The sequence below is a fragment of the Hibiscus syriacus genome, unplaced genomic scaffold, assembly GCF_006381635.1.
Source record: "Hibiscus syriacus cultivar Baekdansim isolate YM2019G1 unplaced genomic scaffold, ASM638163v2 tig00110783_pilon, whole genome shotgun sequence".
In the NCBI taxonomy this organism is placed as follows: Eukaryota; Viridiplantae; Streptophyta; class Magnoliopsida; order Malvales; family Malvaceae; genus Hibiscus; species Hibiscus syriacus.
In genome coordinates this window covers 632,494-646,850 of record NW_024062861.1, presented here as the reverse complement: position 1 = coordinate 646,850, position 14,357 = coordinate 632,494, and the positions used below count along the sequence as shown (strand labels likewise).

General features: G+C 33.5%; 1 protein-coding gene across 1 annotated transcript; it reads left to right on the top strand.

Moving 5' to 3' along the window:
• The first annotated feature begins 9,039 nt into the window (after window positions 1-9,039).
• LOC120140228 (TLC domain-containing protein 4-like) lies at window positions 9,040-13,455 on the top strand. Its single transcript, XM_039155239.1, has 8 exons — window positions 9,040-9,293; window positions 9,564-9,652; window positions 9,736-9,874; window positions 11,792-11,866; window positions 11,978-12,099; window positions 12,200-12,275; window positions 12,448-12,507; window positions 13,076-13,455. The coding sequence occupies exons 1-8, from the start codon at window positions 9,180-9,182 to the stop codon at window positions 13,202-13,204; spliced, it is 804 nt and encodes a 267-aa protein (XP_039011170.1). The 5' UTR covers window positions 9,040-9,179; the 3' UTR covers window positions 13,205-13,455.
• The last annotated feature ends 902 nt before the right edge of the window (window positions 13,456-14,357 follow it).

Below are 14,357 nucleotides of genomic sequence, written 5' to 3'. Positions count from 1 at the left end.
GCAAAACTTGTAAAGCATCAAATTTTATAAAAATCATGGAACACTTTGGAGTTCGAGGGGTACTTACTCTAATTTTTTGAATTCGAACTTAATGACTTCAATTCTAAGTTTCTAGCCTTTCTCTCATGAACGTGGGGATCCACAATAGGATCAAGACCCCAAAGAATTTCTATCAATAATACAATAATTTTTTAATATTCAGTTAATAAATTATTGTAACCAAACCGATCGAATAGAAACTATCGGGACTAAAATTGTATTTAAATAACATCTACTTAATGCATTTAGGACTAAATTGAAATAAGTTTTAAAACTAGGAACACGCTGATCTTTTGGTGGTTGATTCAGGTTGTGCGTGGGTCAGGTGTTTGGTCAGCCAAAACGCCATCGTTTAGAGTCAAATCTCTCCCTCCCAAACGATGCGTTTTGCGTCTTGAACATAAACCATTTCCTTGTTTTGAAATTCATTTTCCCATCTTCCTCGCAAAAGCCTTCGACGCACGCACTCTCTGAAGGCCAGAGCAGACTGTCTCGACGACCAGTCATCAACCATCGCTAGTCGCACTGATGCGTGCAATATATAACGAAAACGAGGGTAGGTATACAATATCGTATTAAGTAATAAAGTAGATGCAAATTAATGCATCAAGTTATCGTATCCCACGTAGAATTATCATAGTATTAACTAAACTAAATAACATAAATTGTTTGAAGACGGTTATGAACAGATCAACAAAAACATAAAACTAAAGTAGATATAAGAATAAAGTGAATCACAACAATGACAATGGAAGTATTGAATTGACTTAGGTGTGGTAATGTTAAACTTAATCATGCAATCAATGATGTCACAACAATAAGATTGATGCTCATAATATTAATTTAGTGGATTCTACCTCTCTTGTTCGTTCTCACCAAGAAACCCACGTATATGTTATATCTCTATATGCGATTATATAAATTAACTAAGTATTCTAAGATAATTAGTCAACTAGATCTCTCTAAACTAAAACGTTGCTCTCACAGTCTTTGATGCTCCTACAATGCCACTACAAAAAACTTCATCTTTAGATAAAATCATTAGTTAACACACGATTAACACTACAAAATATGAATATTTTTTAAACTAAAATGAAATGTTGAGGGCTAAAATACCCTAGTAAAAAAGAATAAGAGATAAAGTGATTATTATGTCAAATGTTAGAGACCTTTTTGCATTAAATGTTGTGGTCAAAATGCTCAATAAAATATAATAGGGAAAATGATCATTGGCAAATAGGGTTTACATTATGCCAAAATAAAATCCTCTCTCGGATTCGTCTCATCATTACCTTTTTGAAGATCTTATTGATCATCATCCATCACCCTCTCAGGCGCAGCGTTGCTTCTACATCCAATTGTTCTTCCCAGATTTATTTAGGCTATCATGACCTCTTAATAAAGAAAAAAAATTGAAGAAGAACTATAATAAAGTAAAGGGTAAACTACGTCAAATGCCATCAAACTTTAAGTGCTAACTCGTTTATACAACCAACATTTTAATTTTGCTAATTTTAGTACTAACATTTACTTTTAAGTGCAATTATATCACTCCGCCGATAAAGATTTAACAGCACGATGACATGGTAGCCACATGTCGTGACATTGCTTATGTGGATGCCTAAAAAAGCCTAAAAAGATGTCGTTGTGTTGATATAAGTAATATGAATTTTTGAAAAACCCAAAATTCCCTAAAAATCCTAAATTCCCAAAAATCCAAAAAAAACTAGAAACCCTAAATTATAATTCCTAAATTCATCAACCATAGTCGACGATAGCACATAATTGCCACCACACTGAAGTCTCATCCTCTCGCCATGTACATCATTCACCATTTTCCTATCGATCGATCGTCGTTCATGGTTTGATCAGAACATTTTATATTCGTCGTTCATGGTTTGATTTCCAGGGATGGGAGAGTGGGGTAATTGGTGGTAAGGGTTTGGCGACGAAAGTGGTGTGCGGTGGGCGTTGATTCGACGGTGGTAATGGGTGAAATTAGGGGGTTTAAATTTTAGGGTTTTGGGTTTGAGGGAATTTGAGAATTTTGAAAATTATAGTTGTTTTCTAAAAAAATATTATTTTTATTATAAATTATGTATAAAAATATTAACCAAAATTTTAGAATCTGAACTGTATGATATGTATGCTATATTTGTAAGTATATAACCAAAATCTTAAGTTAATTGAGTGGTTAAGCTTTAGCCTTTGTTTTCGAAGGTTTAAAGTTTAAATCTTGCTAAACTTAAATTTTAACTAAATATTTTTTAAGTAAAACGACGTGGTTTTGGTGAAGTATTCGCATCAACAACATCACGGCACGAAGTTACCATGTCATCATGCCTTTAAATCATTAACGGCGGAGTGGTATAACTGCACCTAAAAATAAATGTTAATGCTAAAATTGATAAAATTAAAACGTTGATGGTATAAATAAGTCAACACCTAAAGTTTAATGGTATTTGAAGTAGTTTACCGTAAAATAAAACCCTAGACGTCATACCCTTTTGTTATTGCTTCCTTTATATAATCTTTCAAACCTTTAAAAGAGAGTCAATTTCATATCCAATGAGACGTTTTTCTAATTTTCAATGTTTTCTGTAATAGTATTTCAGAAAGATGGCAGTAACTTTCTACTGACTCATCACTGTTGGTAGCAATGATCCGAACATAGGACAATTTCTGACTCCCACTACATATAACATCGGAGTATATGAATGAGTACACAACAAAAAGTGGTTATAGTAGGTCAATATTTACCAACTCACTATCATTTCAACTTCAGGACTTAGTCCCTGAATTTCCTTCATCTCTAAAACAAACTACAAGTTTTAAAAACTTTTAATTTAGTCCCTAATTTCATCAAATTACTTAATTAAATCCTCAAATTTCAATTAAATATATTTTTTTCCAATTTATGGGTTGTTACAATTCTCCCCCTCTACAAGAAATTTCGTCCTCGAAATTTACCTTATAAAAATAGATGAGGAAATTGAGCATCCATTGACTCCAGTGTCTCCCAAGTAGCTTCTGAGAGGCTACGATTACTCCACTGAACTTTGACCATTGGAATACGCCTATTCCGAAGAACTCGCTCATCCCTCTCTAAAACCTGAACAGGCTCTTCCTCATATGACAAATCAGGTCTCAACTCTACCTCATCAACCTGAATGATGTGATCTGGATCTGGATAGTATCGCCTCAACATAGACACATGAAAAACATCATGAATACGACTGAGCTGGGGAGGCAACTCAAGCTGATAAGCAACATGTCCAACTTTCTTCAAAATACGATACGACCAATAAATCGCAGACTCAGTTTACCCTTACGTTTAAATCTCAATACCTTCTTCCATTGGGATACCTTGAGAAAAACTTGATTTCCAACCTCAAACTCGATATCCTTACGTCGCTTATTTGCGTATGATTTCTATCTATCAAATGCCTCTTTTAAGCGATCACGGATCAATCTAACAATATCTTCAGTCTCTCGAACCAAGTCTGGACCCAAAGTTTTCCTGTCATGCAACTCAGTCCAACATATAGGAGTACGACATCTACGTCCATACAGAGCCTCGTACGGTGCCATGCGAATACTCGCCTGATAACTATTATTGTAAGCAAACTCAACTAACGACAAGAAATCTTCCCAACTACCACTGAAATCAATCACACAACCCCGTAACATATCCTCCAACACTTGAATAACTCGTTCAGACTGTCAATTAGTCTGAGGATGAAAAGTTGTACTGAAATTCAAACGAGTACCCAGAGCCTCGTGCAAAGCTTTCCAGAACCTGGAAGTAAACCTCGGATCTCGGTCAGATATGATAGACAACGGTACACCATGAAGTCTAACAATCTCAGAAATGTACAACTTAACCAGTTTGTCCAGAGAATAATTAATCCAGATAGGAATAAAGTGTGCTGTCTTGGTGAGTCGATCAACAATCACCCAAATAGAATCCTTTTTGTAAGGAGTAAGAGGAAGACCAGTAACAAAGTCCATCGTGATGCGCTCTCATTTCCATTCAGGAATCTTAATTGATTGTAACAATCCAGATGGATGTTGGTGTTCCGCTTTAACCTGCTGACAAGTCAAACACCTAGCCACAAAATCTGAAATATTCTTTTTCATACCAGTCCAAAAGTAGCGCTCCTTAAGATTATTGTACATTTTATCCCCGCCAGGATGCATAGCATAAGGATTACTATTAGCCTCCTGAAGAATAATCCGTCTCAACTCATCATCTTTAGGGACGCAGTAACGACCATGAAAACACAAAATACCATCTTGATCCACAGTATATTCTGAACTCGATCCCTACTTAACTTGTTCAATAATGGGAAGAAATGAACTATCCAGAAGTTGTTTGGCCTTAATCTCCTCAGCCAAAGTGGGTTTAACCTGCAACTCTGCTAACAGATTGTTATCATCAAATAAACTCATGTTGGCGAATAAGGCTCTGATACCACCAAATGTAACCCCCCAGACCCGGTCTGTAAGTTAGACTCAAACCTAAGTGGTCACATATCACATTCAGAGATTATTTTTAAAACAACTGATAAAACATTACAGGTAATACTAAACAAAATATCGATAATACAAATATATCCAAAACGATAGAAAAATACATGTCACCAAACATAACTGAAAATATATAGAGATATACGTTCATACAAAATAAAGTAGTTGATCTCCCCTGATGCCAAATCTGCTGCTTACTGTCTACTGTTATCTGAAAAAGGATAAAACTATAGAATGAGCTAAAAAGCCCAATGTGCTCCATACAATATAAAAAAAAATATACAGATAAAATCTTTCAATAAAATCGGTTTATGCAACATGTTTTTATTTTTTAAACATGAACACTACCCCCATCCGTTCACATCATAAATGTGTAGGTTTACCAGAACCATACACCCAACCACACATGCCATTTAGACCCTGAGCACAAAGTCGAGGAGTCTGCAGATAATCTTCCTTCAACAATACCCCCAATGACAAAATTAAACATGAATGTATTCAAGTGAAAACAATGATTAATCACTTAAAACATAAAAATGTTTCATACTTGGAAACCATATGCAGAAACACGAAAATCAGAATTCAAATCAGTAATATATGGTAATTCAGATGTCAGATAATTAGATCTCAGAAATCGGTATGAAATACCTTAATCCAGAAATTAAATCGGAATATACAGTAAATCAGATATTAAATACTTGGTATTTAGATGAATCATTTTTAAAACAGTAATGTAATACTGTCAGGAAACACACCTGTAACAGTATGAGAAATCAGATAGGGAAGCCTACTACTGGGTCTGTCGATCACTCTTTGCTGCAGCGCTAGATCCTATGAATAGGAAAAATCCATATTGGAATCCTAATATAAATAATATAAATATTATTTAAATAATATACGGAAACCTACGGGTAATTCTCGTATTACGGGGTTCGGGCTGATCTGACGAACGAACAACTCCAGAATTAACTGATCCACGCTCAGGTGAAACACAAGTACCTTCATAAAATATTTTATTGAATCAATTCTTTAACCAAAACTCAAATAAATAATCAAAATATTAAAAACACTAAGCCTTTTGGTTTCACATGCTCGATTCGGGGATTTCGGGTCAGAATTTGGCAAAACGGACTTCGGAATCAGATTCAGGACGTCGAAAAACATAAAGTATGACCTTCCGAAATTGAATTCTGTCAAAATCAAAGTCAACAGGTTTGACTGACGATTTGAAGATTTTGGGTTCGAATTTGGTGAAACGGACCCCAAAAACGGATTCGGGACGTAAAAAAATGTCAGGATCTAAATATACAGAAAAAATTAAAGGTCGTTTAATGGCTGGTCAACATATATCAATCATTTTACGAAATTAACACCTTTTTTTAAAAAAAATTACAAAAATAGCACCATTTTTAAAAAGAATTACCAAAATAGCACCATTTTTAAAATAATTACTAAAATATCATTTTTTTAAAAATTACAAAATTACCTTTTTTAATTTTTTTTTTACAAAAATAGCACTATTTTCAAAATAATTACTAGAATGTAATCATTTTCAAAATAATTATCAAAATACCAACCGGTTAACGGTCAACGGTCGGGTCGGGTCAACGGGTCGGGTCGAACCGGTTTGAATCGGTCAACTCGGTTCAGTCCGGTCAAACTAGTTGTAAGCAGCAGCCGAACCTTCCCCACGCGCAGTGGCGACACGTGGGGGCGCATGGGACTATTTCCGGCAGCGTATAATTCACGGAAAAATTCCTAAAAATTATTTTGAGCGATTTCGAGATACTTACAAAGCTCGGTTCAAATTTTTGAACGACGGAGAGCTCGATTTCAACAAATCGGAAACTTTGACCGTCTCACCTCCTCACGCGCCGCAGTTGAAGTATACCAAGAATGACACCGGCAGACTCGGAACGGCACAAGAAACACGATGGTGCGGGAGGTGTCGTAAACGGAGCAACGATCGACGATAAATTTAAGATTTTCTCGGCGATTGAGCTAAAAAAGGTCGAGACTTTGACTTGAAATTCACGACGTTTGGCAGCGTTTCACTTCAATTAATTTAAGAGATTTGTTCCTCGCTCGATGATGAACACGATGGTGTTTTCAAAACAACGATCGGAGGTCGGACGACGTCGGGATCGTGGTTGGAAGTTCGGGCTTTGAGGGAAGAAATTTGGTGAAATTCAGAATGAATTCACGCTTATAATGCTTGAATGCCGACACTTCAGGTGTAAATTCAGGGCTTAGTCTCTGAATTTCTTTCATCTCTAAAACAAGTTACAAGTTTTAAAAACTTTCAATTTAGTCCTTAATTTCATCAAATTACTTAATTAAATATTCAAATTTCAATTAAATATTTTTTTTTCAATTTATGGGTTGTTACAATCATGATACATATGATACAATTTAGACTAAAAATGTTTGAAATATAATCCTAAAGTGTTTAAATGCAAACAAAAACTTAAGTAAAAATGTCTAAATAATATCTCTTTTAAAGAGTGATCACGTATCAACTATCACCCTTGATCATCGTCCAAGGGCCAAACTACCAAGACTCAACCTTTTTGATTTGTTAAAGTTGAATATGTTATCTATTTTCTATATTCATCGTAGATCGACATAGATCTACAAAAATTCTTTCGACCGTCATGAATTAAAAACTCCTCTCTCGCTGTCGTCAAATGTTGGTTCAAGTCACCTGCATAATATGATGCTTACATAGTCATGAGTAACATCTCCACCAGTGGAATCTGTAAAATACCGTCGGAAACATCAAAATCGGAGGCTTCCATCTCTCATCAGAATCCATTTTTCTTTTTATTTCTTTAAAAAATGATTGACTTTCTTTACGGGTTTTAATGGTTCAGGCGCAGTGAGACCTTCCATCTCTCATCGTAATTATATAACTTTGTGTTGAAAATGAAAACTATTAAAAATATTTATTGATCATTATTTAAATACTACTTTTTTAATGCTTGCAGTAAATTATCTAAAATTGATGTTTATGTCTTAAATATTTTTCAATATTTATGATTTTCGGTAATTGAAATGTTTTAATTATACATAATTAAATGATTAAATATGTTAATTTATATAATTATTATGTACTCAAATTTAATTATCCATTCTAAATAAATAAGAATTTTTTAATCAATGTCACATAGTAATATTTCGAATATAACATTATTAATTTTAGATTTATTAATTACATTAACTGTCTTCTTTTCAATTAATTACATTAACATTAGCTTTGACAAAATCTTAAAGCTCATTATTTTTCTTATTAAAAATTCGTTTTTTTTTAACTTTTGAGGCTCTAATTGGTTCTTTCCGATAATTTCATTTTCTCCGGTTCCGGTAACCCTATTCTCCTTTTCATTTTCTTCTCTTTTCGGATAATTTTTATACTGTCTTTTTCTTTTATTTTGTAATTATTTTGTAATTGTTTATTATATTATTCAAATTTGTTTTTTGTTGTTTCCATATTATGTTTAGTTGTTAGTTTGATGTAGTATTTTGTTCTTGATTTTTCTGAATTTATGTTTATGTAGACTGCATTTTCCTTTTCTCTTTTTGCAGATAAGTCAGTGGTATTTTATTTGTTAATTTCGTTGTTTCTTTTAATAGCTTAAATGAATGCATTAGGTTAAGGAGAATAAATTAAAAACTGGTTTAAAGATGCCTAGTGGAGTAATTAACATTTTCTTGTTCATCTGCATTGTATTATATTATTGCACATTTTTCCCAGAAATGAAATAGAATCAGAGGTGTTTCTTCGCGCCTTTTCTTCTCAAAGGGTAAGAAATCCTGAATTTTTTATGTTGCCTTGTTTGTTATTTAGCTTAAACTTATTTACCATAAGATAAGCTGTTTATTGGCAATTCAGTTATCGGTTAATACAAACCAAAACGCTTTTGATGTGGAGGGACCATTCTTAATTTGATGTGTTGGCGTGTTGGCATATATTTTTTTTACTTTTGGTACAAAGGAAATCACAACTTAGGAGTAGGGAAAGGAGTTGAGGGTTCGGGGTTTAGAACCCCAAATCTGTCAGATACCACCTCTTCAGGCTAGCTTTATGAGTTCGGAGGACTCAATTGTTGCTAACTTTTTGGCATATGTTCGAGATTGAAATGCATTATATATGCTTTTACTGCAATGGAGCCCTAATCTTATATGCTAATCCGGTTTTATGAGTAGTACAACTTTGAGGATACGGCCATCATGAATTAGGCCCAGAACTGCCACTTCTGGTTTAACTACATTTTTGTCTCATAGCAATTGACACTTACCCCTATCTCTTCGCCTTTTAGATGATTGGTACAAAAAACAAGAGAAGTCCTTAATAATATGATTTCCTAATTGCTTCTCATGTATGACGAGGAAAGTGGTTCGTTCCCCAAAGTGGTGCATTATATTTCAAAATTGCAGCAACTATAGTCGGGGCATAGAACTTTTCATTTTTCTTGTATCTTTTTTTTTCTCATGTCTATTCATCGTGAAGTACGAGAAGAATACAAAATCGAGGAATCAATGGAAAATTCATCTTCTTAGATTGATTGGTGGAGGAATGTGATACGATACTGGTTTCTGAAGAAGCAACTATGGAGATACAATCATACCAGAATCAGGCTGAGCTGCTGCTAAAGGAATATTTACTGGCAGATTCTTTCATCCCATACACATCAGTTATTTGTGGCATTTGTGCTTGCAAGATGGTATGTTTCCTGCTCAATTTTCTGATTCATTATTCAGTTCTGAAAATACTCAGTTCATCTAGTATCACAATTTGCAGCCTCATGTAGCATTCTTTTATTAAAAATTTCTTAATGATGATTCCCTTACGTCGAGCGTTTGTTTCTTCTTGTTTTATACTATTGTTTCTATCATCTCTATGTTTATGCCTTTTTGTTTTCTTCTTAAATATCTCTTCTACTAGCTTTCCCTTCTTTTTTTTCTAACTATTTCTGATCATTACCCTTTTTCAGGTCTATGATCTTACGCAGTTGTTTAGCAGTGTTTACTTTAAGAGCTATCTTATGTTATCAAAAGTCCAACACAATGAGTGGAACAACCGGTGACTGATATTTCTACTTTGCTTGAATATATGATTATTATTTTTATTATCAATACAGATTAATTTCTGGAAGTTTTGTGCAGATCCATATCAACTGTACATGCCATTTTCATAACAATCATGTCCTTATACTTCGTGTTTTGGTCAAATCTCTTTTCTGATCACCGATACGCTGGCTTGATTATGTTTCGCAGTTCTGGACTGTCTACATTTTCATTGGGGGTGAGTGTACCTTTTTCTTTGTCTTCAATGAAAACTTAGGAATGTAGATGATATTTAATAATTTATATCTAGCCTTGCCTTTTATAACATCTTAATGAAAATTATTTTAGTCATTCACTTCTGTACACAAATCCCTCCAACAAAAGGCTTTTTCAGCATGCGAAAAGTATTTCATTTTGAAGAAGCAATTTAGTAGTTTTCTTCAATGAATAAAATACTTTTATATGAATTTATTTCATGAATACGAATGATTTGAGCGGTATTGCCTTTGATAGGACACGTAACTGTAGATTGCTGTTGATTTATTCTAGTGAAATAGACCTCCCGTTTACTGCTGATATCAATGAAGGGCTTATAATATGTTTGTGCATGCCCTAGTACAATTCTTTTGTTTTAATATGGTTAAGGCTCTCTGCCATTTGATTTCCTAAACCCCATAAAATCTAAATATGTCCTTTTCCCAAAATTTGGCCTTGAAACTTGGATGTTGAACTGATGTGCACTTCTCAAACTCAAGGTCAAACTTTGGCCTTGAAACTTTATAGTAATCCAAATTCAATCTTTGTAGGCATTTCTTAGGCTTGAGCCGTTCGCCTCTGGTGCAAAGAATACTTAGTAGGAAAATATTACTTGGTTACAATCTAGTTTGCAACTAACATATTTTTCCATGGGTGCCAATTTGCAATTGAAAACTCCATCTCCCCAATGTAGAATCACAACCTGTATCTGTCTCTTATCTTTATAACCATGTGGTACATGGTTTGCTCACTGAATAAGTAAATCACATCATCATAACCTTATATTCATTATCACCATCAGACAATGGACATCTGCTGCTGCTAGTTCAACGCAGACCTGTCTCCATTGATGCTGATCAGTATGATGTTTCTTGAACCACCCCTGGAAATTACTGTTAAGGAGCAACTTAGTCGAGGTCATTATGCTGGGAGAATGTCTAGTTGGAACAGCCAGACCTAGGCAAGCATATCTTCTAATTAAGCCTTTGGCCTAGCATCTTGATTCTCTTGGCTAGCAACTAAAATGAGTGGTAAACTTAGCTGATACTTCTTATTCTTTTGACATTTTGATGCAGGAGCTTTATTTATTTTATTGTTTCATTTTTATTAAGTATTAGAGATATTATGAATGGCTAGAATTATAAGTTTTCATTAGCTTTTAAATCTAGGGCTAGGATTAAAACCTTCTTTAAACCCTAGAAATAAGCTGTAACAATATTTGCAGCCATAACTTATTATTATTTTCTTTGATGTAACAAAGTAAAACTAGAGGATTTCTATGACCTTAAGTTTTCTCGAATTCCATCTTCCCAACTCGTTTTTCAGTCTTATTTCTTTTGATTGCTGCGATTTTTTCTTCTTAAACCACACCACATTTGCTGGTACTTGATGCTAGGTACTGCCATCCATGTATCTGTAATAGGGTGCAATACCTAGAACGGCTTTTTTTTTAGTATTTGATTGGAGTAAGCAATAAAATACTAAATCTAACACATGTACATTCTCTAATTATCCCTTAATGGGTATTGTACTCAATTGAGCCCTTATTTGAGAGATTGAAATAAGGATAAGGGCTTATATGAGAAATTTGTAATATACATGTATTCTTATTTTGTTGTAGCTTTTTTATAACTAAGAATGAAAAACTATCAAATGAATTACTAGATAAATTTGCAATATGTTGAGATTATTTCCTACCACAGATGAATATATGCAGTCTGTCTGTAAGGCAGTTTTCAATAGGGTTGGAAACTAATTGAGGAACTGTTACACGTACAAAAGGGAGAAATCTTGCTGAAATTTCTCAATTTGTGCTGACATTTCTTTAGGTTTAGGTTTATGTTTTATCACCTGTAGCTGGCTTCTAATAAAATTAATCTTAGATGCCACCTTTTCACAGGTATCTGTTGGTTACTTTCTTGCGGACATTGGGATGATCATTTGGTTTTACCCATCTTTAGGTAGAATGGAGTATGTAAGTATTTATTTATTTTATTATAATCTTGCCCTAAGTTTATCTCTTCCCTGTTGGTTATGACTGATGTAAGCTGATGATGTAAACCAGGCTAAAATCTTATTATTTCAGGTCATTCATCATTTTCTCTCCATAGCTGCTGTGGCATATTCTGTGTTGACAGGGGAGGGTCAGCTATATACATTCATGGTACTCATTTCTGAGACTACGACTCCTGGGATCAACTTGAGATGGTAAAAATTTAACTCCATACTAGTACATCCCTCTTATCTGTCAGTCATAAAAAAACATATTACTTTTACTCAACAATAACAATATTCTGGGTTCATATAGGTATCTTGACACGGCTGGAATGAAGAGATCCAGAGCTTACTTAATCAACGGAGTTGTAATATTTGTAACATGGCTGGTAAGTGAAATCATTTTATTGCTTTTAGTCTCATTCGTAAAATGATAATGTCATTTGACAAATTTTTCTCTTAGTAAAATTAGGTATTAAGAGTATTATCTTACATTCATATTTTCACAGTTAATGTATTTCTTTTTCTTATAAAAAAATTTATTACTTTTTTCTTTGGCAGGTTGCTAGAGTACTCCTGTTTATGTACCTATTTTATCACGTTTACTTGCACTATGATCAGGTAAAGGTTCTTGCAAAACTTTACCTTGTCAGCTCTTAGATGTTTATTCTTTTACTCTTTGATCAGAACTTGATTTTTTTTTAATCTAAATATCTTAAAACTATCTTGGATTCCGACTATTGAAATACTCAATGTTACTCGGACTCGGATGTGAGTTTCGGATATGAGTATGTCTTCGATGCGGGTATGTTCAAATTTTTTTTCTAAATTTTTCCATGTATTTGGAAGGTTTTGAAGGGTTGTAATCCCATCCATACCCAAGTCCTAATGCGTAGCGGATATAGTTGCTTCAAGAAAAATGAAGTCTCTTAGAAACATAAGAAATGCTTACACACTCCAACTTTAAGTTAACACATTATATCTGCAATTTGAGGTCAAAGGTTTGTTTTGTTATTAATATTATCCCATGTCCTAAATACAGAGAAAACCCAAGTTCACTTCAGAACATTACTAAATGTTGATAGAATACCCTGAACTTAGTAAGCTTTGATGTTAAAATGCCAACATGGTTGCCCTTTAAATGTCAAATTATTATCGTACAATTGTTTTTTTCTTCTTCTCAAAGCAGGTTAAGCAGCTGCACAGCTATGGGCTACTGTTGATATTGGTTGTCCCTTTTGTCCTATCTATTATGAACTTAATGTGGTTTGGAAAGATTATCAGGGGATTAAGGAAAACATTAGCAAAGAGGCAATGAAGGGCGAGCATCATGGATGAAGTTACGTTGCCAAAAAGAACTCCCTCCTATCAAGATCGATTTGCTGTACTAGGTACTCTCTTCGATCACTTTGTTAATCTGTAAAATGGTATTAAAGGGTTTAGGTGAAAACCGTAGAGCCGTTATGGTTTCTAATTCAAATGAGCTTGAAATGCTGAAGCATGGTTGAGTGAATCTGTACATGATTAGGATTCGAAATCTGGATAGAAATGGTGAAAGTGTTTTGTTTTTCCCATCATTATTATTGGTGGTGTTTTTAGAGAGTGATTCATTTCGATTCGTATCAAGGACAGGTGACAACTTTAAAGACTAATATGCGATCCAAGTCCTTGCTTCATCGGTTTAGTTAGATCTTAAATAGATACTCATCTGTTGCTCATTGATCAAGTGTTTTATCATTTCATATTTTCTTTTTTCATCTACACTTCAAAGTAATGCATATTAACTATTGGAATTGGTATAAAAGAAAATCCTAGCATGTTATATATTTATGTAAAAAAGGTTTAATTTGTATTTATAAATATTATAACGTCTTTTATATAAATAAAAGAGTTAATGCTATATTGAAAAATTATTGTTTTTAGGCTTAATATAAAAGTAATTGCCTAAACTATACCCCTTTTTCCAAAGTAGTGCCCATATTTTTTTTTGTCAATCCAATTATCTAATGTTACAAACGTTATCACTTTAGGGGCTCCGACTGTGACGGCCATTAAAAAACCTCATTAAGTAGTATGTGTTACATTTTGGTAATTTTGAAAATTTTATTTATTTTTTTAAAAATAAAAATATTATTAAATTTTAAAAAATCATAATTTCTCATAAATTACAAAAAACCCCAAATCCCTAAAATCTTAAATCGTTGACTTTAACCCACCAACATCATCCTTGCCCGCCGCGACCACTGTCGTCGATTTTGTCCTTATCATCTCCCTATTTAGGTGTCGTCATCTTTGTCATTGATTTACCGTTGGGACCGTGTAGAATCGCAATCTGTGTAATTTATTTATTACAATTAATTTATTTCAATGTATGATACTATTATTATTTTATTATTAGTAATTATTTAGTTATATTTCTTAATATTTTATATTTTCCTTTAATAAATTAGATCACAAAAATTAAAGTAATA

Bases quoted from the DNA above. Each gene is read 5' to 3' on its own strand.
- LOC120140228 (XM_039155239.1), top strand. From the start codon at position 9,180: ATGGAGATACAATCATACCAGAATCAGGCTGAGCTGCTGCTAAAGGAA. The intron at 9,653-9,735 runs GTGACTGATATT...AGTTTTGTGCAG, and splicing joins CACAATGAGTGGAACAACCG to ATCCATATCAACTGTACATG. The intron at 12,100-12,199 runs GTAAAAATTTAA...GGGTTCATATAG, and splicing joins CCTGGGATCAACTTGAGATG to GTATCTTGACACGGCTGGAA.